The sequence below is a fragment of the Ovis aries genome, chromosome 11 (genome assembly GCF_016772045.2).
Source record: "Ovis aries strain OAR_USU_Benz2616 breed Rambouillet chromosome 11, ARS-UI_Ramb_v3.0, whole genome shotgun sequence".
NCBI classification, from domain to species: domain Eukaryota; kingdom Metazoa; phylum Chordata; class Mammalia; order Artiodactyla; family Bovidae; genus Ovis; species Ovis aries.
Genome location: NC_056064.1, coordinates 51,047,442 through 51,069,871, shown reverse-complemented (window position 1 = coordinate 51,069,871; position 22,430 = coordinate 51,047,442). Strand labels below are relative to the sequence as shown.

Here is a 22,430-nt window from a genome sequence, read left to right as displayed (position 1 = left end):
AGCCGGGATTGGGGTTGGGAGGCACTCCGGAGGTCTCTCACCTGGCGGAAGCTGGAGGCAGGCCAGGTGGAGTGAGGCAAGGTCCTAAGACAGATGGTCAAGGTGAGGGTGCACAGGTGCCCCACCTCCTCACATCCCACCTTGCTCCCGGCTCACCACCCCGCCCCCCGCCACCCCATGCTGAGGGAAAGGCAGGGGGAAGAGCTTCCCAGAGGGGTCCCCCCGCTCAGCCTTACCTAGGCAGGGCCTGCTTACCAGGCAGGAAGCGAGGGCTGTAGGTGTCAGTGCCCCCGCCCTGCTCTGGGAAGACACCCCCACCCAGGCACACTGGGGGCCCAAGGTAACTGTCTCCCTCACCAAGGTGTGCCAGGGACAGCGGGCTAAAGAGAGTGGCCTCCCTCCTGCACTGACCCAGTGGTCACAAGGGACTACAGGGACTCGCCCCCATCCCAGCACAGCCCAGGCCCCATCCTGCCCAGGGCTTCATCTGCAGACTCCAAAAGAACACACACGCTTAGCATGAAGGCTTTTTCCTTAGCTTTGATTTCTCTTAAAAAACAGACAAAAAAGGAACAAGATCATTGTACCAGCATCCTAAGCCTCAAACTAATAAACAAAAAACCCGAAACAAGTCCCCGCCCACACCCCGAAAGCAACAATAAACTTTACGTCTCTTTGGCAACAATAACTTAAAAGCGTCCCATATCCGTTGGCTCTGACAACAGCGGTTACAAAAATACGCCCTGTGCTGCCCCACCCCTTCCCACTGCCCGACTCCTGCAGCAGGAACCTGTCCCCTGACGCTGACCATGGGTGCACCCACATTGCTTTGGCAGCTGGGTAGGGCTGGGCACTACCTTGCAGAGGGGAGCCATGGGCACCTCCAGACAGGGCTGCAGCGGCAAGACTGCGACCTGAAAGCCCCCATCTTTCAGGCTGCCCACCTCGGCCCCTTCGCAGGGCTCCAGTGGGACCCAGACAGGAGCTGGTCCAGACCCTGTAGGAAGGGAGAGCTTATGGTCTAGCTGACTCAGTGAAAGGGAAACAGCCACTGACTTGGAGCAGGGTCACCTGAGCCAGGTGACCTCTTCTTGCACTGAGCAAACCCTGAACTGGCAGAAGGGATGAAGCAGGCAGGGAGAGGCCGTCCCAGCGTGCCTGTGCCTGCCCTCTCACCTGCAGCGGGGACACAGCAGCCTGCAGTGCACCATAGGAACCATGGGCAGGGCCAAGCAGTCTGACAGCAGGGGCCAGGGCAGAGGGGGCAGCTGCGGCGGGCGGGGGGAGGGCTGTAGGGCATCCCTAGGGGCTAGCAGCAAACCCAAGTGTCCAGGACAGATCTTGCCCCCAGGGCAGCATGGGGCTGCCGTGCACAGATGCTCCACCGACCAGGGCCAGAGAGGGGCCTCATCCCGCCCTGCTCCTGCAGGGCACGGCAAGGGGGCACCAAAGCGCTGGAAGCTGCTGCTGCTGACCACGGCCAGGATCAAAGTCCCCACCACTCAGTCCATCCTCGCTGCTGCCAGGGACAGGACCAGCAGAGGCTCCAAGGGGGGCAGGGGCCGCCTGGGGCTCAAGCCTCTTTACAGCTGCCCCCAGCACCTGCTGTAGGACCTGGCAAACACATGAGTGTTTGAGGAAACACTGGGGATTCAGGGACTCCCACCTGGCCTCCATCCCTGGCTTGGGGGCCACTGAACAGCTAAGGCTGCAACAGGCCTGCCAGCCTGCTTGTCTAGGTGGGAGCTAGATAATATATTCTTCCTACTGCATCCCCAAGGACCGGGCCCAACAAAACTCAGCATCAGCCCTCTGAAATTCTCCCAACAGACCCAAAGAGAGCTGGGCTGGCCAGGGTCACACACCCACCTCCTGGTGAGCTGTGCTTGTTCAGACATCCATTAAGGACACATTGTGTGACAGGCCGGCAGGTCCTTCGCTAGCAGCTGCACCCACAGGTCAAGGGCAGCAGGGGGAAGGGCTGGGTCTGCCTGGGGGACGAGATGACTAGGGGCATACTAGTGGAGCTGAGCTTTCAGGGAAGCCCAGCAGAATGGGGGTGGGAGGCGAGGGCAACTGGGCAGGGATGAGCCAACCTGGTCTGACGCTGACACGGGCGGAGCGTGGAGGGAGGGGTAAGCTAAGGCCCCTAAGTAGGGCCCCACCTGGGAACCTGAACCACCACCACCACCACCGTCACCATCTCCCCTGGACAAGAGCCATCAGATATGAGGTGTGCTGGGAGGGAGCGGGCATCTAGCCTAGTCCTGGGAGGGCCCAGTCAGCTCTGTCTGGGGCACTACATCTCCCCAGGGAGGAGAGAACACACACCAAGGTGGCCACAACAAACAGGTCTGACGTGACTTGACCTCTCCGAGCCTCAGTTCCCCCATCTGAAAACTGAGCTTGTCCAGAAAACAAGAAATAATGAGCACAGGGCCTCGGCACCCAACCAGTGTCTTACCTCCCACGGACCCGGAGTCCGAGTCGGAGACGTGCGTGATGGAAAAGCGGGACGCAGGCGCTGGTGAGACGGTGAAGCGCGAGAAGGGGCTGGGCGCGACGGACTTGGGAGTCTCGGCGGGGATGCGCGAGGCTGGCTCTTGGGCCGACGTCAGCATGAGGCCATCATTCCACTCGAACTCTCCGTCTGCGAGAAACCTGTAGTCAGCTGTGGATAGGATGGGATGGGGAGACCCCGCCCAGAGCATGTCACGCCCTGACCACGCCCACCAAATGAGCCACAGGCCACATCGCCCCGCCTCCACCAGGGCCCGCCCCTCCGCTTCGCCCCGCCCCTAGCTCACCCTGTTCAGTCCCAGGGGCTTCAGGGGAGGGGTCAGCCCGCCGTGGCCGGCAGGAGGCACTGGGGGAGCCTGGGCTGCCCGCTGGGAACGTCGGGGGTGACTCCTTGGCACCAGGGAAGGGCTCCCCGAGCTCTCGGGTGGGGCTTTCCTGGGGGAATCAAAGCAACACTTGTCGCCCAAGGCTTCCAGTCCCACCACAGAGCCCCCTCTCCCCACGCCAAGCCCAGGGCAGCTGCCCACCTGGTCAAAGAGGTAGACAGTGACGTCGTCGAAGAAGGACACAGCTTTCTTCTTGCGCTCCAGGTCCTCGCAGAAGGCCTCGGACAGCAGGCTTGGCATCTTAAGCAGGCTGCGCAGGTTGCGCGCGCTCTGGCTCTCTGCCACCACTACTGGCACGGGTGGCACCTCCTCCTCGCTCTCCTCACTCGGCTCCTGGATGCTATAGCAGCGGAGCTCTTCATCCGACTCGTCACTGTCCTCGCTGTCCTCCTCTTCCTCCTCAGGCCGCCCCTCCGGGGCCACAGGGAGTCCAGGCAGGGCCAGGCAGAGCGGGGTTCTGGAGGCACCTGGGCCCCCAGTCCGTTCCTGCAGGTTCGACCCTGACAGCAGACCCAGGGTCTCCTGGAGCTCCGGGTGGTGGCTTTCTGAGCTTGGCCGGACTGGAGTCAGCAAGAAAATCTTAGAACTCACGGGGCTGGGCATGGGCGGCACCTGAGCTGGGTCTTGGGGCGAGGGAGGCTCCTGCCTGGGGCCTGTGGGGCAGGCGCTTGGCTCTGGGGAAGAGTCCTCAGGCGGTGACAGTGGCAGTGGTGGCACCTCGCTGGGTCCAGTGCCCTGTGCCTCCCCGGGCACCCCCAGCTCAGGGGAGGGCTGTGCAGACTGCATCCTGGGGCTCTTCAGGCTCTCCAGATCAGGCTTCGGCCCGGGAACCGGAACACCTCCATGCTTCTCCTTGGGGCCCACGGGGGGCTCTGGCTCCGTGTCCAGGTCTGAGAAGTAGGCAGAGTCACGGTAGGGATTCTTCTCGCTGAGGCCACCTAGGGAGGCAGAGAGCTGAGTCTCGGGCCCTGGGCTCTCACCCTCTGAGGCCAGCTCCCCAAAGGCCTCGGGCTCACAGGGCTCATGCGCCTCCTTGAGTATGAACTCGGGGGACTCATAGTTCTCCGTGTCATAGCCGCTGTCCAGGGCTCGGAGCTGCCCGCCAGGGGTGCTGACAGCTGATGGGCTGAAGATCTCACAGCCGCCATCACTGGCCGAGGACGGGATGTCCAGGGAGTCCAAGGAGTCGGGGGTCCCCACCTGCTTCTGCAAGGAGCGGAAAGCTGGGGTCACGTCTAGTTTCTCAGCCTGTGGGCCATCGCTGGACAAGTCAGTGAAGACACCAGAAGTGGCCTCAGTTGTGTCCTCATCTTCACTCCCTGGAGCCTCCAGCTCAGGGGAGCTGCTGCCGCTGTCACGGGTCTGGGCTGGCTCGGTGGCAGGTGCCTGGCTTCCAGTGGGCGTGGGTGAGGCAGGCAGGGTGGGCGGGGTGCTGGCCTCCTCAGCAGGAAGTGGGGCTCCCTCTTGGGATGGGGATGGGATAGAGGGAAGGGGCAGTTGGAGTCCAGCAGAGCCCTCGGCCTCCTCTGCGAGCCTGGGCTCTGCCTGGGGGCTGTCACCCCCACTTACGGCTGCCTCTGTCCAGGGAGAGGCGACCAGGCAGGGGGCAGGTGTCAGGCCCTCAGCAGGATACAGATGGGGGAGGCCGAGGCAGTGGCCCAGCTCCTGACCCAAGGAGGCCCCCTTTGGCCCAAGGAGAGACTCTCTGGGATCCTCTGGGGTCAGAGGATGGCCCAGCTCAGGGATGGCCCACAAAGTCTGCTTCGCACCAGGGCAGCAGTCCGTGTAGCCTGAGAGGCCTGGGACCCAGGATTCCGGTGCTCGACTGCCGCTGTTGTTGTTGGCAGACACGTTGGAGCTCCAGTGTCTGTACTGGGCGGCTCTGGACGCCTCAGCCTCCCTCAGCTCCTCCCCACCTGGAGATAGTCGGTCCCCAGAGCTCCGCGAGGGGGATATGCCCAGTGGGTCCTCAAAGAACGGGGGGCAGAAGGCCCCCACACCCCAGTCGATATCCTCGGCTCCAGGCTCCGCCAGCATCGGAGTCTCCGGTGAGGGTGAGCGGGAGGCGCAGGACAGGTCACGGGCGTGGCTCTTGCAGGGGTAGTGGTCGCAGTGGCCCCAGGGGCCATCCACGGGCGGCGCATGGCCAAGCAGCGGCTCCATGACCAGCGAGGCGGCCGTGCTCCCGTCAGAGTCATCATCGTGGTCACTACCATCGGGGCCCAGCGCGGCGGCAAGCGCGCTGGGGGCACAGCCAGTGCAGTCGGGGTCATGGTCCGCGGCAGGCGCAGGGTCTTCCAGGCGGATGAAGTACTCACTGCCCACCGAGGGGCTGTGAGCACTGAGCACCGGCACCACGCCCGGGGGCGCGCCATCCGGGACACAGAGCTCCTGCAGCCGCGCGTCTCGGCCCGGGCTCAGGGCGCCCTCTGGTGGCGGAAAGGCCTCGGTGCCGCGGCCCGCTTCCCACTTGTACTCAAAGTTGAGGCCGTGGCTGGTCTCAGTCACTGTCAGCACGTCGTCGCCCTCCGCGTGGAAGCCGTCGCCAGCGAACTGCTCCAGCAGCGGGAAGGAGGAGGTGGCGAGCAGCTCACCTGTGCCCCCCAGGGCCAGGCCTGCCACCCCTAGCCCGGCACCCGCGCTGCCGCCACCGGGCCGCAGTGAGCGCCAGCGCCGCTCGAATTCCTCCTCCGCCTCGGTGGCGCCCTTGGCGCACAGGTAGGACAGCAGCAAATGCACCTCCTCCGCCGTTGGCCGCTGCTCAGGCTGCAGCCAGCAGAACTGCATCACCTCGTACCTGCGCGAAGGGATGCCCTGGGGCTCAGCCCCTGCCCACCCCCCAACAGGTGGTACTGCCCAGCCAGGACCCCAGCCCTAAGGAGTGAGCCAGTCTGCCCCCAGCCAGTCTTGGTTCCCCCTCCTGCTCACACTCAGGAGCCCCTGGGGGTAGTTAAGGGAGTCTCCTAAAATGGGAGATGGCATGGATCAGGGCACAGTTCCCCGAGCTCATTCATCCCTGCCAGGCCTGCAGGCAAATCTGCGTTTTGGGTAAAGAAGCCATTCCACTGAGGGCACGGGAAGTGGCCCAGAGGTCACTGTTAGCCAGGGGGCAGCCAGGGCGAGCTGGGAACCCACGTAGTCAGGAAGAGCCACTTAGGCTCCAGGGACCCAGAGCACCCCTCTCTGCCTTGGCCTTCCCGCCGGGGACACCCCGCCCCTGCCTGGCACCGGGGGCCTCACCAGCGGTCGGAGAGAGTCAGCTGCAGCTGAGGCTTGGGCAGCTTGAGCTGCTGTTCTCGGACAGCATAGGCCAGCACCTGCCGGTCCGAGTGGTGGGGGTAGGGCTGCGCTCCCAGTTCGAAGAGTTCCCAGATCGTCACGCCCAGGGACCTGTGAGGATGACGGCTATCAGAGGGCTGTCCACATGTTCTCAAAGCCTTGGATGCCAAGGGCAGCTCCCATCATCACACCCGTGACCAGAAGACAGCGCCTTCCTTCAGTAAACGGACAGGATGTGCCACCTGAGCAGGTCTGAGCCCATGCCCAGGGTGCCTGGACAAATAAAAGCCAGACTGGCCTCCCACCAACCAATTCCATTTGTTCATTCATTCATCCCCATGCTGGGCTGAAACCCAGACACTGCCAGGGGCAGGAGCTGCCCTGGAGAAGCTCCCAGTCCCGCCAGGCTCCTGTGGAGGCTGGAGGGAGGGAGTGGGGGGTCGTCTAGGGACACCCCAATCAGCGTGAGTGGGCCAGGGGAACTGGCCAGGCAGCCAGCACACTGAGGGCTGGGAGAAGGCAACTGGGATCCTTCTAGTGGGTGGTGGCTTCCGCCAGCTCCTGGGTACCCCAGGCCATCCTGGGAGTCTGGGGGCATGAGGGACAGAGATCGTTTGGCAACAGAGAAGTCACAGTGGCCTTGGCCAAAGCCATCTGGGGACACCAGTCAGTGTGGGTGAGCGAGCAGCCAGGGGACAGTCAGCCACATGGAGAGTCGAGTGGGGAAGTGGAGTGTCCATGTCGGGGGCACAATTAGTGGCTCAGGGGAGACCCCTGGAGGAAGGAGGGCTGAACCCTGGATCCAGGCCCTGAAGGTTTATCAGGAGCAGAGGGAAGCCAGACAGGCCTCAGGCTGGAAGGGAGCAGGAGAGGGAAGCAGAGATGGGTCAAGACCAGGAACAGGGGCCCACCATGGCCAAGCCTCAGAGGCTGCAGTACTGGGTCCAAACACCTGCCCAGCCTAGCGCCTCCAGCTGCGGTCACAGGAGACCCCCAGCCCCTACCCACCCCTCTCACGGGAACAGGTGCCACCACGATGCCCCACGTCTCATCAACTTGCTACTCTGACCCTGCCGTCTCTGGGCATCGGCCCAGTAGATCCTGGGAGGGGAGAGGGGGGCAGGGTTTCCTCCACAGACCCTGGAGCTCTGCCCACCCTGCTGCCGTGAGCCTTGGCACCAGCAGCAACAGGTGGCTCCAGAACCCCCATGACCTCACCTGGGGCCGTGTTTGGCCACCTCCTACACAGCAACAGGGCTGGACAGACAAGCACAGCCTCACACACGTGCCCTTGCCTTGAGTGGCCAGTGTGCCTCCCTGCCAACAGCAGGGAGGCTGCTGGTGGGCAGGTGGGACTCAGCCCCTCCGTGCCCCGGGTCCTCATGGCACGTTCACTCGGCTCAGGCAGGGCAGCCGTGAGGGCTACGGGCGCAGACAGGCAGGGCATTGTTGGCGTCCTCACGGGGGCCGTGGGCTCACACTCACCACACGTTGCTGGCCTTGGTCTGGTCCACCACCAGCAGATTGCAATGCACCTCGTCCACCAGCTCAGGTGCAATCCAGCGCAGCGGCACCCACAGCTGGTCAGCCGTCACAAAGTAGTCCTCCTGTTGGCACGTGGGACAGGGTCACCCTGGGCCGCACGGCTGGCCCTGCCCTGGCCCGGCCCCCCCACTCACCCTGTATTTGCCGTGAGACAGGCCATAGTCGCCGATCTTGACTGTCAGGTCAGCCGTGAGCAGACAGTTTCTCAAAGCCAGGTCACTGGGGGCGGGAGGGTGGGGTCAGCCGGCAGTGCCAGTGTGTGTGGCGGGGGAGCGCGTCCAGGACACCGAGGGGGCTGGGCTGCTTGTCCTGGGTTCAGTTCGGTGGGTGAGTGTAAAGGGGCATCCGAGAGGCTGCCCACCCACCCTCCCCTTTCCAGAGCACCAGCCTGGACACTTCGAGGGTCTGAGTGGATGGGCAACACACATTAGAACGCAGGCAAGGGACACAAGGCCCAGGGCTGGCTGCAAGTTACCCGAGGGCCCTCCTTGGACGGGGCCTCCCTCACGGGAAGCCGATCCACTCCCCTGCTTCTCCTCAGACACCAGTCTGCTGACCTGTCCCTTGGGGGCGGGCCAGCCCGGGGACACAGCAGTCTGCTCCGGCCCACTACACTGCCACCCTCCGCTCCCTGGAGGCAGGTGTCAGTGGGGAAGTGGAGAGCCATGGGGTCCTGCCCTGGCCCTGTCCACACAGGGCCCCAGGCAGAGGGTGCTGTGGAGTGCCCACCCAGTGGGACCGCTCACCCCCACCTTTATCTCCCACCCAGGCCAGCCTTGGCTACTGGCTTCTCCCCTGCCTGCCTGGTGGCCCCATGGGAGTCTGGGGCCCAGGGCACTGGGGCAAACGTGGGCTCAGCATCCATTGGCCAAAGTGCTGCTGTGCCAGGAGCCACAGATGGGCACTTGGGGTGGGGTGGCGTGGGGTGGGGTGGGCTCGGCGGGCAGTCGGGAGGCTGGCAGCTGCCCTCTTCAACAAAATCACTGATGCTGGAGTTGCGTGTGTCATCACTCAGCACCAGGATATTGTTGGGGAGGACGGCCCGTGCGCTGTCCAGGGCTGGCGGGGCCACGTCCATCGCCACTTCTTCAGGCACACCCCCCTAGGCCAGACCCTGGCCCATCTTTCCGACTTTGGGGGCCAGGGCGGGAAACAGGGCAGAGCCACCCCTCCCCCCGAGGCCTGAGGGAGACAAGAGGAGGGCGGGGGCCAGCATGGGCTGCTGGGCAGCGCTGACCACCGTGGGGACCAAGGACGGGTACCTCCCCAGGCTAGGTGGACAGAGGGCATCCCCTCGATTAAGCCTCCTGCAGAAGTAGGCGTCCAGCTCCCCTCTGCCTGGTGCTTTTTATTTGATAAAATCCCTTTGCACGGTGGTCCCGAGAGACTGAACAAAGACTAGCCAATTCACTGAGGCCCCCCGTCCTGTGGCCCCGGAGCAGGGGTGGAGGCCGGGCCGAGAGCCGGTGGGCCACCGCCGCCCTCACCTGTGCACGTAGTTGTTGCGATGCAGGTGCAGGACGCCACAGGCCACCTCGCAGGCCATGCGCTGCAGCGTCAGGGGGTCGGGCGCCATGGCCTCGGCCACCCGACAGCTCCGCAGGTAGCCCTTGAGGTCCCCCTGTCGAGAAGGGCAGCACCGTCACCTGCCAGCGGGGAGCGGCTGCCCGCCCCCGGGCCCTTCCTCCCCAGCAGGGCCCGTGGGAGACCAGGCATCCTGCTAACTCGGCGGGGCCGCTGCTGCCCAGTGAAGCCCCTGTGTCCGCCTCCCAGAGGCCAGCCATCAGCAGGATGATCCTATGGGCAGGGGACACTTTCCCCAAGCTGAGCCCTGGCCCCAGGCAGCCCTGAGGGCCAGCAGGGCCACATCCTGCGTCGGGCCACGTAAGCTGTGACGCCAAGCCTGGACAGAACCCAGGGCAGGTGACCAGAGGGTCCACGGGCAAATCCCTGACCTGCTGACACCGCCCAGCTCCAGGGCCCCCGACCCTCCTGGGGACGCCCTGCGAGTCCAGAGACTAGACAGTGGGGGGACGCATGTCTGAGGAAGGGCACCTCCCTGGGCAGGCGGCTCAGCTGTGCGTGTGTGCATGTGTGTGCCTCTGTCTGACTGGGTCAGAGGGTCTCTGCGAGGCCATTAGCAGGCTCAGTCACGGCCGGAGACTAAAGTATGCGTGAGACTGGACCAGACGTGAGGGCTTTGAGCCTCCAAAACAGGCCGGGTGCCCCTCGGGAAAATCGCCATGACTCCGAGCAGCAGAGGCAGACCGGGGACGCAGCTGCCCCCTCCCCCACCCCGGGCACCATGGAGGCCCAGCCCTGAGAGCCGCTGTCTCTGTGGCGGTGGGGTCACCTCCCTCCTGCCCCAGGCCACCTCTGGAAGGCAGTGGTGCAGGGCCACCTGGGCCCACTTTGAAGGGGATGTGAGGCCCACAGGGTGGGGCTGAGGGGTCCCCGGCTCCGCCAAGGCCCCTCTGCAGGATGCCAGTCCCATGTTCCAGAAGCGCAGGGCAGGGACTGGGGGGAGCGGGCTACTCACCATTGGGCAGAACTCCATCACCAGCAGGTAGGGCGTCACCTCGGCGCACTGGGCCAGGCACTGGAGCAGGTTGCAGTGCTGCAAGGCCCTGCGGGAGCCAACAAGCCACCCTTGACTCGCACTCAGGGCAGGGAGGGGGTGAGGGGGCGAGGGGGCTGGCTCTGCAGGGCACAGAGCTCGCCTTTGTCTGCAGGGCCTGCGCCCCCACCTCCCGGGCAGTGCCCCAGCCCCTCCAGCGGAGCCGGTCCCCAGGGCCACCCACCTGTAGGGCTGCGCCTCCTCCAGGAACTGCATCTGCTCTTGCACGCTGGCGCTCGCCTTCAGCTCCTTTACCACCACCTGGGTGCTGCTGATGCCTGAGTTCACCTCCCCCAGGAATACCTGTGGGGCAGGCATCACCAGGTGGGCAGACACCACCCTCCCCAGGCTCCGCCCCTAGCCTTGCTCCTCCAGCCAAAGCTTGGCTTATTCTGTGCAAGTTGGGTGCATGCTAAGTCGCCTCAGCTGTGTCCCACTCTTTGCAACCCTATGGACTGTAGCCCTCCAGGCTCCTCTGTCCATGGGCTCCTCTAGGCCTCAATTTACTCATCTGCAAAATGGGTTCTGGATCCCTTCTAGGCAAACCCTCCTGGCTGTAATACTTTGTCTTTGCTATCTGCCTCCCCCGAGGTCCCTAGCTGTTCTCAGAGCTCTGGGGGTCTGCTGTGAGGAAGATGGATCCACTGTCCCCCCGAGCCTGGTGCTCAGGGCGAAGCCAGGACCAAGATGCTGCTCCCTGTCTCTGCCCAGTCAGAGGTACCTCCCATCATGATACCAGGATCTGCAGAGAAGGGGTGCCAGACCCGGAGGCCCCCAGAGAGGGCTCAGTGGGTGCACCTTAAGAGGGGACCCCAGGACTGGGGAGGTTTCTAGAGGAAATAGGTCTCCAGCCCCCCCCCCCTCCACCTGCCAGGCAAAAGGGACCATGCTGCCAGCCTCTGCCACCACCTACCCTGGGGACAGCAACTCACCTTCCCAAACCAGCCGTGTCCAATCTCCTCCAGGTACAGAAGGCTGTGCCGGCCCAGGTCTGTGGACTTGAGCAGCTGCACTGTAACAGGGCAGGGGGCTCAGGAATGCCAGCTCAGCTTCCATCATCACCCCATCTTCTCTCACCTGTCCCCTAAAAAGGCTGCCTGCCTAGCCTGTTCTGGGGAGCTGCCTGGAGCTCCCTGCTCCCTCCTGATGGGGGCTGCCATCAGGAGCAGGGTGCCTGCTTCCCAGGGGAGCTGTGGACCTCCAAGCCACACCCGGGCATGTTTCTGAGTAGGTCTGGGAAGGCTGTGCCCCCACCTACAGGGACAAGCCAGGCTGGAGACAGCAGGGCCTGGAGCCGGGACCAGCGCACAGGCAAGGCTGGGCAGGCAGTGTGGCTGGGGTGGAGGCCTTGGGGAGGAGGGCAGTGGAGTGGCCCGTCCCCTCACCCCTGCCACAGGCTGGCATTCCAGCGCCAGGCACCCCAAAGGCTCCTTTGTTGGGGGCTGCTTGGCACAGCCCTGTACGGAACACACTGGGCCCATTCTCCTGCAGGCTGGGCGGGGTGAGGTCAGCAGGGAGGAAGGGTCAGAGAGAGCCCCAGAGGAAGGGCCAGAGCTGCTGAGCCCACCCACACACTGCCTGTGCCCCAAGGGATTCCCCGAATTCTGCTCCCACGCCAGCTGCCCAGAGGGCCCAGGAGGCAGGCTGAGCCGGCCAGCCAGAAGACTCGGAGGGTGAGGGGCTGTTCCCAGGGACTGCAGACCCCAGGCAGTGCTGACCTCAATGTTGAGCAGAATTGGGGGTAAGGGGTCCCATTGGGCCCTGAGTCCCAGGGCTCCTCCCCCTGGGCCCCAGCCTGCTGCCCCCTCCACCTCCAGCCTGGCATCTCCCCAGGCAGGCTCAGCAGGCCTGACAGTGGACCCTGGGGCAGTGATGGAGGAGAGCATGCTGACTGCCAGCCAGTGGAAAAGCTGTTTCTCCTGGGAGCTGCAGGGGGCAAGGCGGGATGGGCCAGGGGTCTTGGGGTCTGCACCCTAGGGGCAGCGCCCACGGAGCCATGCTAGGGAGCCTGAAGACTGGGCCTGGCTGGGCCATCTTCTCCCACAGTGTAGAGGGGTGGCCCTTGCTGCCCACCCAAATCTCCCTCCCTCCCTGGAAGCAGGGTACCCAACAGAGAGCAGAGCAGAGCTGTAAAATGGAAAATGTGATCACTGCCCTCCCCTGGGTCTCTGTCCCCCTCATCCCCAGGGACAGTCCCCTAAGGGATGGGAGAAGCTGGGTCTCAAAGATTCCTCAGGGTCCCAGGCACACATATGGCCAGGGGCAGTTGTCAGGCCCAGGCCAGATGTACAGTGTCCCCTGAGGGGACCCCTTGGCCCATACTGGCTCCCAGTGTCAGCACAGGCAGAGACCCCCACGGTCACCCAGGAAGGTTGGAGGGCCTCCTATAGCAGTCACCCCTCCTTCAAGATTTTATAGGGTGCTCCTGTGGGCCCTGAAATTCCTGCCTAACTGGTGAGTTCTCCTCCAGGAGACACTGGTGGGGGTGGGGAGTGATAGTCATGGGGCCTGGGGGCAGGGCCCAGACCTGTATCTTGGAAGCCCCCAGCCCAGGATGAAGGCTGGGCTCCAGGGTGGGCAACATTGTGGGCAGGACCCAGTAGGGCCCAGAACATAAGCCAGTGGGACAGGCCAAGTATCACAGGCCCTGGTGCCAACAGAGCCCCCCGCCCAGCGCCTCACATCCCACTCAGTGCGCCTGGAGGAGCTGGGGGCAGGCCCAGGCCTGGCCGTGAAGCTGTCGGGAAGGGTTCCTAGGGCTGGAGACAGCCTCGAGACACAACTGGGAGTTCTCAGAGCCTGGATCAGGTAAAGGCAGGTGCAAAGCCCAGCTTGGCCACGGACCTTTAACCTCTGTGGTTTGGGCCCTGCAGGGGGTGGCCACCCTGGTGGGGGAACATGGGATGGGGCTGGTGGGAGAAACAGCAAGGAAGCCAAGGCTCCCGCCTGTGCCTGCACACACCCACCCCGGCCTCTCCTGCCCCCACCCAGGGTCCTGAGCGAGAGGCTCCACCCCGAAGAGCCCCTCCTTGCAATGGGTGGGCCCTGCTCCCGGAGCCCATGTCCTAGGGACCACAGAGAAGCCCCTCCTCCCAGCACACCAGTGCCTATCCCAGGACCAGACGGGGCAACCCCTACCCCGTCGCCCAGCAGCCCCCGCTGGCCCAAGCCTGCTCACAGCACCCCAGGTCCCAGCAGAAGGGGATACAACCAATCCCGTGCCTCCCCTGAGCCTCCCACCTGGGCCCACAGGGCAGGGGGGCGTCACTCACCTGAGCGCCCAGGCTGCTTGGCCATGGGCAGGGAGACCTCGGTGAGCGGCAGGACGTACACGTCAGGCCCGTTCTGAGCCGCTGCGGCCGGGGAGCCCTGTGCCGAGAAGTCGGCCGCGTACTCTTCCCCCTCAGCATTCTCAAACTCCTGGGCCAAGCAGGCGACGCACGCGGTGAGCTCCAGGGCTCCCCAGAATGGGGAGGGTCGAGGGGCAGGGCAGGGAGGGAACAAGGGGTGCAGGCCAGCTCTCAAAGGCCCCTTTCTTCCCAGGGCCCAGCTCCCACCAGCACCCCTGCCAGCTGCCTCCTCCACCCACCTCCTCTCCTCGGGGCAGAGAACAGACCCCACTCCCTGCCACCCCCCTCCCCCAGGGACACCAGCTGCCCCAGGAGGGCAGGGTTTGTTTTGTGTTGGTTGCGGGGGGTGACAGTTTGTCTCCCACAGGCAGAGCCTCAAGGTTGGGGGCCATGAGCCCCAGGGCAGCCACGCCTCCCCCGGCCTCAGCCCGTCCACACCAGGCCTACCAGGCTCAGGCTGAGGCGGGCAGCACCAGCGGCAGGGAGTAGGGTGGGGTGCGGCTGGAGGCCAGCTGCCCTGGCCCATCCAGAGTCAGCCCCCACTCGTCTCAGCACCCCGACTTCCCTGCAGCCTTCGCCCTGGGTGGGGCACCCACGGTCAGTCGCTTCAGGGTCATGGCTGGAGATCCATCATCCCCCCAACCCTGCCCCAGTGAACAAGCAACTAAGTGCCCCACCCCTCCCAGACAAGAAGCATTCCTGACAGCCCATCTCCCCAACCAGTTTCACACCCAGACAGGCGCTGTCATTTGCTACAGCCGTCTGCCTGCAGGGCCCCAGGATCTTGACCCAGGCAGGCCAGCATCTGTCCTCTCCCCGGACTCCTTAAGAGCCTGGCCCTGGGCACCAGGCTGGGTCCCTCCTGGGCCTGGCTGCTATGTTGAACTTCACTACCTACCACCCACCTCTGTCTGAGGAAGCCCCCTCACATTCCTGAGCCATAGCCAAGTCCCCCAGGAGCCCCGGGCCAGAAGCAGAACCCCAGTTCCAGCGCCACAGGCCGATCTGACCCAGACTGACCACTGCCAGGCAGGAAACAGAAGCCAAGGGTTGCAGGACTTCCCCGGAGCTGCAGTGGGACCGCCCCTGTGAACAGGCAGCCGGCCTGGGAGCCAGGAGGCCTGGGTTCCTCCCCCAGTGCTCAGACCCAAGGACCTTGCTTTCTTTGGGGCTCGACTTCCTCGGCTGCAAGGAGGAGGCTGGGAGCCCTCTGGGGGTGTCCCTGTGGACCTGTCCTGGACTGCACCCTGAGACAATGGAGCCGCTGGGGACGAGGTCTACAAGGGATTCCCCCTCCCCAGGCGACCACCCGGGGGCAGTCAGAACCACTCTCCTCGCCCTGTAATCCCAGATGGGACTCTGAAGAGGCACCGATGCCCACCCCCACCCCCAGGGGCCTGACCCCAGCCCCAGCTGGTTACCTGACGCTGCCACCTGGAGGCCCGCCGGATGGAGCCAGCGCAGCGGGTGATCAGGTAGGACAGTGTGAGCATCGTGGCCCAGCCCCTTCCCCCAGTGCAGCTCCAGGTGGGGGAGCCCAGGCAGGAGCCTGCTGCACAGGCCGGCCCTCCCACAGAGGCGCGCTGGTGCTGGAATGTTCCGGGCACCATGTTCCCAGGAGGTGAGGAGGGCACGGGTAGGAGGGGGCCGCACTGGCCCTTGTTTGGGGCCTTGTTCTCACAGCACCCTGAGGAGGGGCTGACTTATACAACCCGACCCGGGCCCCCACCCCCAGCCCAGCCCTCCCCCCCTCCACCTCGCCTGGCGCCAGGATCCTCCAGGAAAATGCCAGCATCGCCTGGCCCAGCCCACTGCCTGCCGATCAGGGAGACAGCGCAGGGGCCTGGACGTGGACCCAAAGCTCCTGGGGCCATGGCCTGGCTGCCCAGGCCCTGAGCTTCCCTGGCCCACCCCTCAGAGGGCTCTGGGAGGATGACCCGGCCATGGAGTGTGGCAGAGACACCCTGGTAAAAGGCAAGCACCAGGCGGATTCAGCTCTCCCGGCCCCCAGGTGAGGAGACACACGTGGGAAGGGCACTATCTTCTAAAATGAGGGTGGCGTGGCTGCAGTGTGGGTCACTCGGAATGGGAACGGCGGTGGGGAGTGGCGCTATGCTGGGCCACAGGACAGCCCTGCCCCCAACCTTGCCGGCCCTGGAATCTGACCTCCAGCCCAGGGTGGGGCAGCCAAGGGGGCGGGGGAATGACCACAGGCGGCACTATGTGCTAAGTCTGCAGAACCCGGCCCACGGAGCTGGGGCCGGGGGGCCTGGATGGGCTCTGCAGTTCCCAGCTTTTTCCCCTTGTCCTCCATGCTCAGAGGACCAGAAGCTGAGCATGGGGGCAGCCGAGAGCACTTGTAGGATTGAGGAACAGCACCCCAGGGGATGGCCCTTGGCTACCCTCCTTAGGAGGGCACCTCGGCCCTAGGATGCAGCCCAGGATGACCCGGGAGCTTAACCCCGCCAGGGCAGCAGCCTGAGGAAAGCCGGCCCAGCATCCAGCCGATGCTCCAGAAGCAGCAGTGATGACCCCTGCTATCCCTGCTCCGCGATTCCTACGCAGCGCACAATCCTTTCCTCATGGGCAGAAAAACCCCAGGGTAAGGTGATCCCAGCCAGAGAGCCGCTTGGTAGGACGGCAAGTGTGTCTGGGCAACTTTGGTCTTCCTTTGCTGATTCGAATGAGCAGATATTCAAAGAATTGCTGAGCACAGAGCCCCCGCCCCCCTCCCCAGGCCCCTCCTCACTGTCCCTGGAGGCACTGCCCACGGAGGCCTGGCCCTGAGCTGGGGGGTGATGGTAATGAGCCCCTGTCCCCATGGGGGGGGACTCAAACTGGGGGAGGCAGTGGGAGAGGTCCCCGACAACCCCTACGCCTCTGTCAGCTGCCCCCAGAAGAGGGGCTTATGGGGTCCCAGGCCTGGGTCTCCATGATCCCCAGGCAGCCCCAGGAGGGAAGGCAGGCCAGTGCCGAGTGGACGCCAGAGGGCCGGCCCTGGGAATCCCGTCCTCGGCCTCCCGCCCCCAGCCCTCACCTTGAACCCGATGCCGCCCTTCTTACAGCACAGGCAAGCCAGCATGAGGGCGACGACGGTGAAGAGCCCGGAGAAGGACACGGCCACCACAGACAGGGAGGATGACCAGGAGAACTCGCTGAGTGGGGCGCCGTCTGCCAAGGGAGAGAGCGGTGACGAGCAGCTCTGCGTCCCCGTCCCCACCTGCACCCGGCCCCCAGGGGCACCCAGGGGCCAGCTGGACCCTATCCCTGGCTCTGAGCCTCCCCGACTTGCTGCGGTCTGAGCCTTGGCACCCTCACCCTTGCTCCAAGACCCGGTGCTTGGAGGCACAGCCGCCAGGCCCAGGGCAGGTGGACCCTGGGGGCGACCACAGCAGCCCAAGCCTGCCATCTGGCCCCTGGACACCGCACTGGCCTCGCCAGGGGATAGAGGGCTGGCAGAGCTCCCATTTCTGGGGGTTCGTGGACAGCCCCCCGGGAGCTCAGGCTCTCAGGACTGCAGGAACCCCCTCCCACACCGCCCTCTGGAGTGGGCCCCTGGGGCTGTCACATTGCCCTAGCTCTGGGGTAGCACGGTAGAGGCCATGAGACCCTGAGGGTGTAGGAGGGGGACCCAGGCCCCACTAAGTGGGAGAGATTGAGGGCTGCTGGCCACATGCCAGGCTCTGGGCCAGGAGACACAAGACCTGTACGATCTCTGGGGACGGGGATGTCATTTTCCCCAAGGAGGACAGACGGTAGAGTTCCTCCATGCAGCCTGGCATTTCCAAGTCACCCTCTTACTGACTGCCCATCGAGGGGCCCCCAGTGCTGTTTCTGTTCTGAGGACAGTGGGATCCTGTCTTCTGCAACACCTGCTCCATGTGAGTCCCTCTTGGCTCACCCTCACCAGACGGGGAAACTATAGTGCCCAGGACAGCAGAACATGACTCCCCAACACACAAGCATGGCCCCCAAGATAGGGTTCCAAGCTGCCCTCATGCCCCCGCTGAGCCAGAGCTCTGGGGAAGCTCAGATCATCTGGTGCCCACAGGACGCTGTGGTTAGGATGTCATGGTGGGGCCAGCCAGGTGTCCCCTAAACTCTGGGCTGGCAGCCCCACCCCTGGACTGCACCCCTGTCCCTCCACTCCAGCTCCAATGCATGCCCCTTCCCCAAGGACTTTGTCTGCCCATCTACCATTCAGCCCCTGAGGTTTCCTGCCTGCCCCCAGCTCCTCTGCCCACTAAGCACCCCAACCCCTCAGTTCCCAATAGCTGGTCCCTCAGGGCCATGTCACCCCACCTGCCATCACTGGTCCCTCAGGTCACAGCAGGTCTCAGCAGCACCTCACTGGGTACTAATGGGCACCGAGGTGGCTGCCATGCCTGTCCACTGAACAGGAAGAAATGGAAGCTCAGTGAGGGTCAGGAGACTGCCCGAGGCGTCACAGCTGACCTCTCATTGATGTGCCTCTGCTCCTGGCCCTTCTGCGCTCCCAGCTAATGGGGCATCTGGGAGGGCTTCTGGAGGCAGTGTGAGCCCAAGAGGCTGGAACAATGGCAAGTGCAGCCTGGACTCCTGCTCAAGCCTCTGAGCTCATTCTGGATATCCACATACAGGGAAGAGAGGCAGGGCTGGGGGGATCAGGTAGGAAGAGTCACCATGGCAAGGGAAACCAGCTCAGCCTGCTCCCCCAAAAGACCTCGGAACGTGGGCTGTGTCCCTCAGTTCTGTGGGGCTGCAAGCAGATGCCTTTATAAGGGCCTCCACAGGCCAGGTTTCAGGTGTGTGTGCATAAGGCTTACGTGCTTACATGCATACGTGCATGGGCACATACGCAAACACAACCCCTACCCATTGTGTAAGGCCCCCCTCCCCTGACTGTGCTTTCCCACCCAAAGAGCCTGTACTTGCAGGGTGCCAAGCAGCACTGGCTGCCGCAGGAAGCTGCAAAAGCCCCCAAGGATGTGCCGTTGCCATGGTGACCCATGGGCACTCAGCAGGCTCCCCTCCCGCCACCTCCGCCAGCACACACACCCCTGCACCTCCCTAGCCTGGCTGGTCCCAGGGCCTGGAAGGAGGCAGCAGGCACCAGGCAACCTCAGGTGGCCAGCCTTAGCCTCCACCCTCAGTCTCCTTGATGGTGCTAGTCCTGGGGTGCAGCCCTCCCATGGGACCCCACAATGCCTCTGCAGGCCCTAGTCACAGAACTGGGCCGAGGGTAGGGGTTATTCAGCATGATATTCCAGACTCAGCAGCAGAAGGAGGGTGGCAGGTGGGCCTCCCCCATCACCCAATGCCCACGTCCCTGAAAGTGGACCTGCGGGGATGGGGAGACCAAACAGATGGGCAGAGCCAGGAGTGGCTCTGACAGGCTGCAGACTTGAATTTTCAAATCTATAAAACAAGCCAGTTTCTGGAGCCCTGCCAATGCTGGAACAGTCAAAACCCTGTTCCCGAGACTGCAGCAGGTGATAGGAGTGGCACCCTCATAGCCACTTTGCACATGAAGTCATGAGGCCCGTGGGGTCTAGGAGACTGCTCTTGGTCCCCCATCCTGAAGGGAGAAGGAGGGTTCCAACAGCCCCTGGGCAGCAGGCAGTCCTGTCCCCTCCAGGGTCACCCCCGAGACCCCAAGGCCACACAGGGGGGCCACTCAACCCCTGCCCACACGTAGGCTTCACTCACTCAAGTCGTGTGCCCCGGCCACCCCCAGGAGGGAGCCGCCAGCGCCCTCAGCACCTCCGGCTCTGGCTTGCAGAGCCCTACTCTGTGCTCACAGGCAGGCGCCTACAGCCCAGGCCCTGCTGGCCATGAACTCGTGAAACAGACCAAGGTCTGTTGTGTCAACACAGCGTGAACACACTACAGGTACTGTGTGTGCACACACATGCACACTCACACACACCCTTTCTTCCAGTCCCCTCAATAAGGCTGCTCAGGAGATATCATGCCCACTTTAGAGGTAAGAAAACTGAGACTTGGAGAGACTATGGACACATCCGAGTGCCAGTAGGAATGGTCCTTGAGGGCCCGAGTGGGCCCATTCCTGACTCCAGCTCGCTGCCCCTCCACCACCCACTAAAGACGCCTACAGGGAAGACCTCATATGTACCCTCAGGATGGACACCCACTAACAGCCAGGGAGACCCGTGTGGGGTCTTTTTCATGACCCACCTCTTCCCAGAGGGCAAGAGGAGTCAGCACCTCATTTCATTCCTGTGACAACCTCAGCAAGAGGGGTGACTGCCAGGAATGCTCTCTGTGTCAAGGGCCAGGCGGACACCCAGGACTGGAAATACCAAAAGCCTGTGCTGACTGACAGCAGAAAGGGAAGGGGGCCAGGGCCACAAAGGGCGCCGCAGCCCGTCAGGGCTGACGCTGGGGCAGCGGGGGACGAGGAGGGGGCAAAGCAGCTGCAGACGGGGACTCGTTCCATGGAGCAGATAAGCAGCACCCTGCGGCCAGTGCAGGACGGGGAGCAGGAAGAGCCCGAGGTGCCCACCATGGGTGGAGGTGTCCGGGCCTGTGAACGCCTGGCACACCCACGGCACACGGGTAGGTACAGACGCGTGTCTGTGCCTGCGCACCTGCACACACGTCCCTCCTTGCTCCGTCCACGGAGGGAGACTTCCAGCATGACCCCACATCCATCCCCCCAGTGCCAGGCCACGCACACAGCAGAATGATCATGTCATCACCAGCATAACACCATGGGGGCCCAGGAAGACAAAGGCAGCAAACAGCTTTGTTGTTTGTTTCAAGAAGGAAAAACCCATTTGAACAAACCTCAGGTCATCCAGCTCTGCAGCAGCTAGTGTCCAGTCACAGATTTGCTCCCAGACTCTGAGCCCTTTCCCCTACTGTGGCCACTCACCCTAGTGTGACTATTAACCCCACTCGAGCCCAGCACAGAAGGCCCACTTCCAACCAGACCCCAAGCCCAGACGCCCGCCGCCCTGCCTTGGCCTGGGGGATGACTACACGGTCAGCAGGAGGGCAGGCCAGCTGGGTCCTGGTTCCCGCAGAGCTCACCTGAGCTGTGACCACAGTGGCCCAGGGGACCCTTGGCAGTGAGGCATCAGCTGGTGGGGTCCTTGCTGCCCACCAGGTGGCACTCTCTGGCTGTTTTATGTCCAAGGCTTCAGCAGGGAGAGCCTTCCTGAAGACACTGGGCAGGTGAGCAAGGATCGGAACGCCAGGCCCTGGATGTGGGTGCAAAGGCCAGCACACACATCACCGCGCCCGCCCCCTTCTGTGACCATGAGGGGCTCCAGGACTGGGGCTGGGGGCTGCAAGGCTGGGTGTCAGGTGCCAGGCTCCCTCTGGGTGGCCAGGGTAGGTCCCTGGATGTGGGAAACAAATGCCCTGCTTGGTTAGGGGGGGTGGCTGACATAGCGGGGTGCATGCCGCTCGGGGGTCCAAGCTTGGGGCTGCTGTATCTGGGACCCACCAGCGTCCTGGCATTCGGCCGCAGCTAACAGGAGTTCCCTAAGGTGCTGCCCCGCTGGCTGGCTGTGCCTGGGCCCCACTCAGGGCTTCCTCAGGCCTCCATGGGTCCTGTTCACCATCACAGGACCCACCTCTGCAGCATCGTCACCAGTGGCCTCATCCCTGACCCTAAACCCTACCCCCAAAGCGGAAGGCAAGGCCAGACCCTCCTGGCGCCAACAGCTGTGGCCAAGCTGTACAGACGCAGTGGCCGTGCGTGGACAGGCGCCACCTCGGAGGGCGCGGGTGGAGGCAGTAGCTCCCAGGGCAGCTCATGGTCAGGGCCCGCAGGCTAGGGTACCCAGTGCAGCTCCAGGAAGGGGCGGCCAGGGCCAGGGGTGACGGGGGCCCTGCTAGGCAGAGGAAGACCAGCTCCCTGAGAAGCCTCCCCTGTCTTCTGGGGCACTCGGCACTGTGGGGCCCAGCCCTTTGGCCCTCCCCACCAGAGATGGGCACCTGGCGTGCCTGTATACCCTCATGAGCTTGTACCAGTATGAAGGGGCTCCGGGTTGTGGTGGGAAGAGGCCACTTGCTCACCCTCCCCAGGCTGGGCTGGACAGCTCCAAACCAGGCTGGGAGGGACAGGCAGGACAGCGGTCGGCGCAGCAGGGTTTCCCTGGGCTGGAAGCCCTGCCCCTCACCAGCTGTGGGGTCCTGAGCCTCAGCTTCCTCGTCTGGAAATGGAGCCACCCAACCCTGAGCGTGCAGTAGAGTGCCCCCTGCTCTCCGCCACTTCAGTCCAGCCCCAGGCAAAGGGTTGAAGGGTGGGCTGAAAGGCACAATACTGGCTGAGCAGAGGGCACACTCCTGCCCAGAGGGCCCGCCAAGATTATAAAAATAACCCACAGATGGGACCTTCCTGGAAGCCCAGTGGTGGAGAATCGGCCTGCCAGTGCTGGGGACACAGATTCGATCCCTCACGCCACAGAGCAGCTGAGCCCCTGCACCAGCACTGCCGGCACACTCGCGTCCACGCATCGCAGCTACTGAAGCCCGCGTGTCTAGAGCCCGTGCTCTGAAACAAGAGAAGCCAGCACAGTGAGAAGCCCGGGCACCGCAACGAAGCGTAGCCTCCACTCATCGCAACTAGAGAAAGCCCGCAAACAGCAATGAAGACCGGGCGCAGCCAAAAAATTTTTAAATTAAATTAAAAAAAAAAACAAATCTGCAGACCCAGGTGAAGTTCAGACCACCGAGATCAGCTGGGAGTGGTGGGGGGTGGCCCTGCAGCCTGAGCCCTTG

The 22,430-nt window shown here is 64.0% G+C and overlaps 1 protein-coding gene across 4 annotated transcripts in view; it reads right to left on the bottom strand.

Moving 5' to 3' along the window:
• Window positions 1-520: 520 nt before the first annotated feature.
• The window catches only part of AATK (apoptosis associated tyrosine kinase), a 39,887-nt gene continuing 17,977 nt past the window's right edge, over window positions 521-22,430 (bottom strand). Inside the window, exons 2-14 of one of the 4 annotated variants that reach the window (XM_027974253.3) lie at window positions 16,735-16,868; window positions 13,620-13,767; window positions 11,280-11,359; window positions 10,532-10,650; window positions 10,270-10,357; window positions 9,218-9,351; window positions 7,865-7,949; window positions 7,671-7,792; window positions 6,147-6,296; window positions 3,048-5,703; window positions 2,808-2,955; window positions 2,465-2,671; window positions 521-997 (exon numbers count right to left, since the gene is read on the bottom strand). In XM_027974253.3, coding sequence (XP_027830054.1) covers window positions 729-997; window positions 2,465-2,671; window positions 2,808-2,955; window positions 3,048-5,703; window positions 6,147-6,296; window positions 7,671-7,792; window positions 7,865-7,949; window positions 9,218-9,351; window positions 10,270-10,357; window positions 10,532-10,650; window positions 11,280-11,359; window positions 13,620-13,767; window positions 16,735-16,868 — 4,340 coding nt within the window. In that variant the 3' untranslated portion in view covers window positions 521-728. Of the gene's footprint in view, window positions 1,615-2,464; window positions 2,672-2,807; window positions 2,956-3,047; window positions 5,704-6,146; window positions 6,297-7,670; window positions 7,793-7,864; window positions 7,950-9,217; window positions 9,352-10,269; window positions 10,358-10,531; window positions 10,651-11,279; window positions 11,360-13,619; window positions 13,775-16,734; window positions 16,869-22,430 lie in introns of those variants that run through there. The other 3 variants (XM_027974255.3, XM_027974256.3, XM_042256766.2) reach the window with 3 other exon arrangements.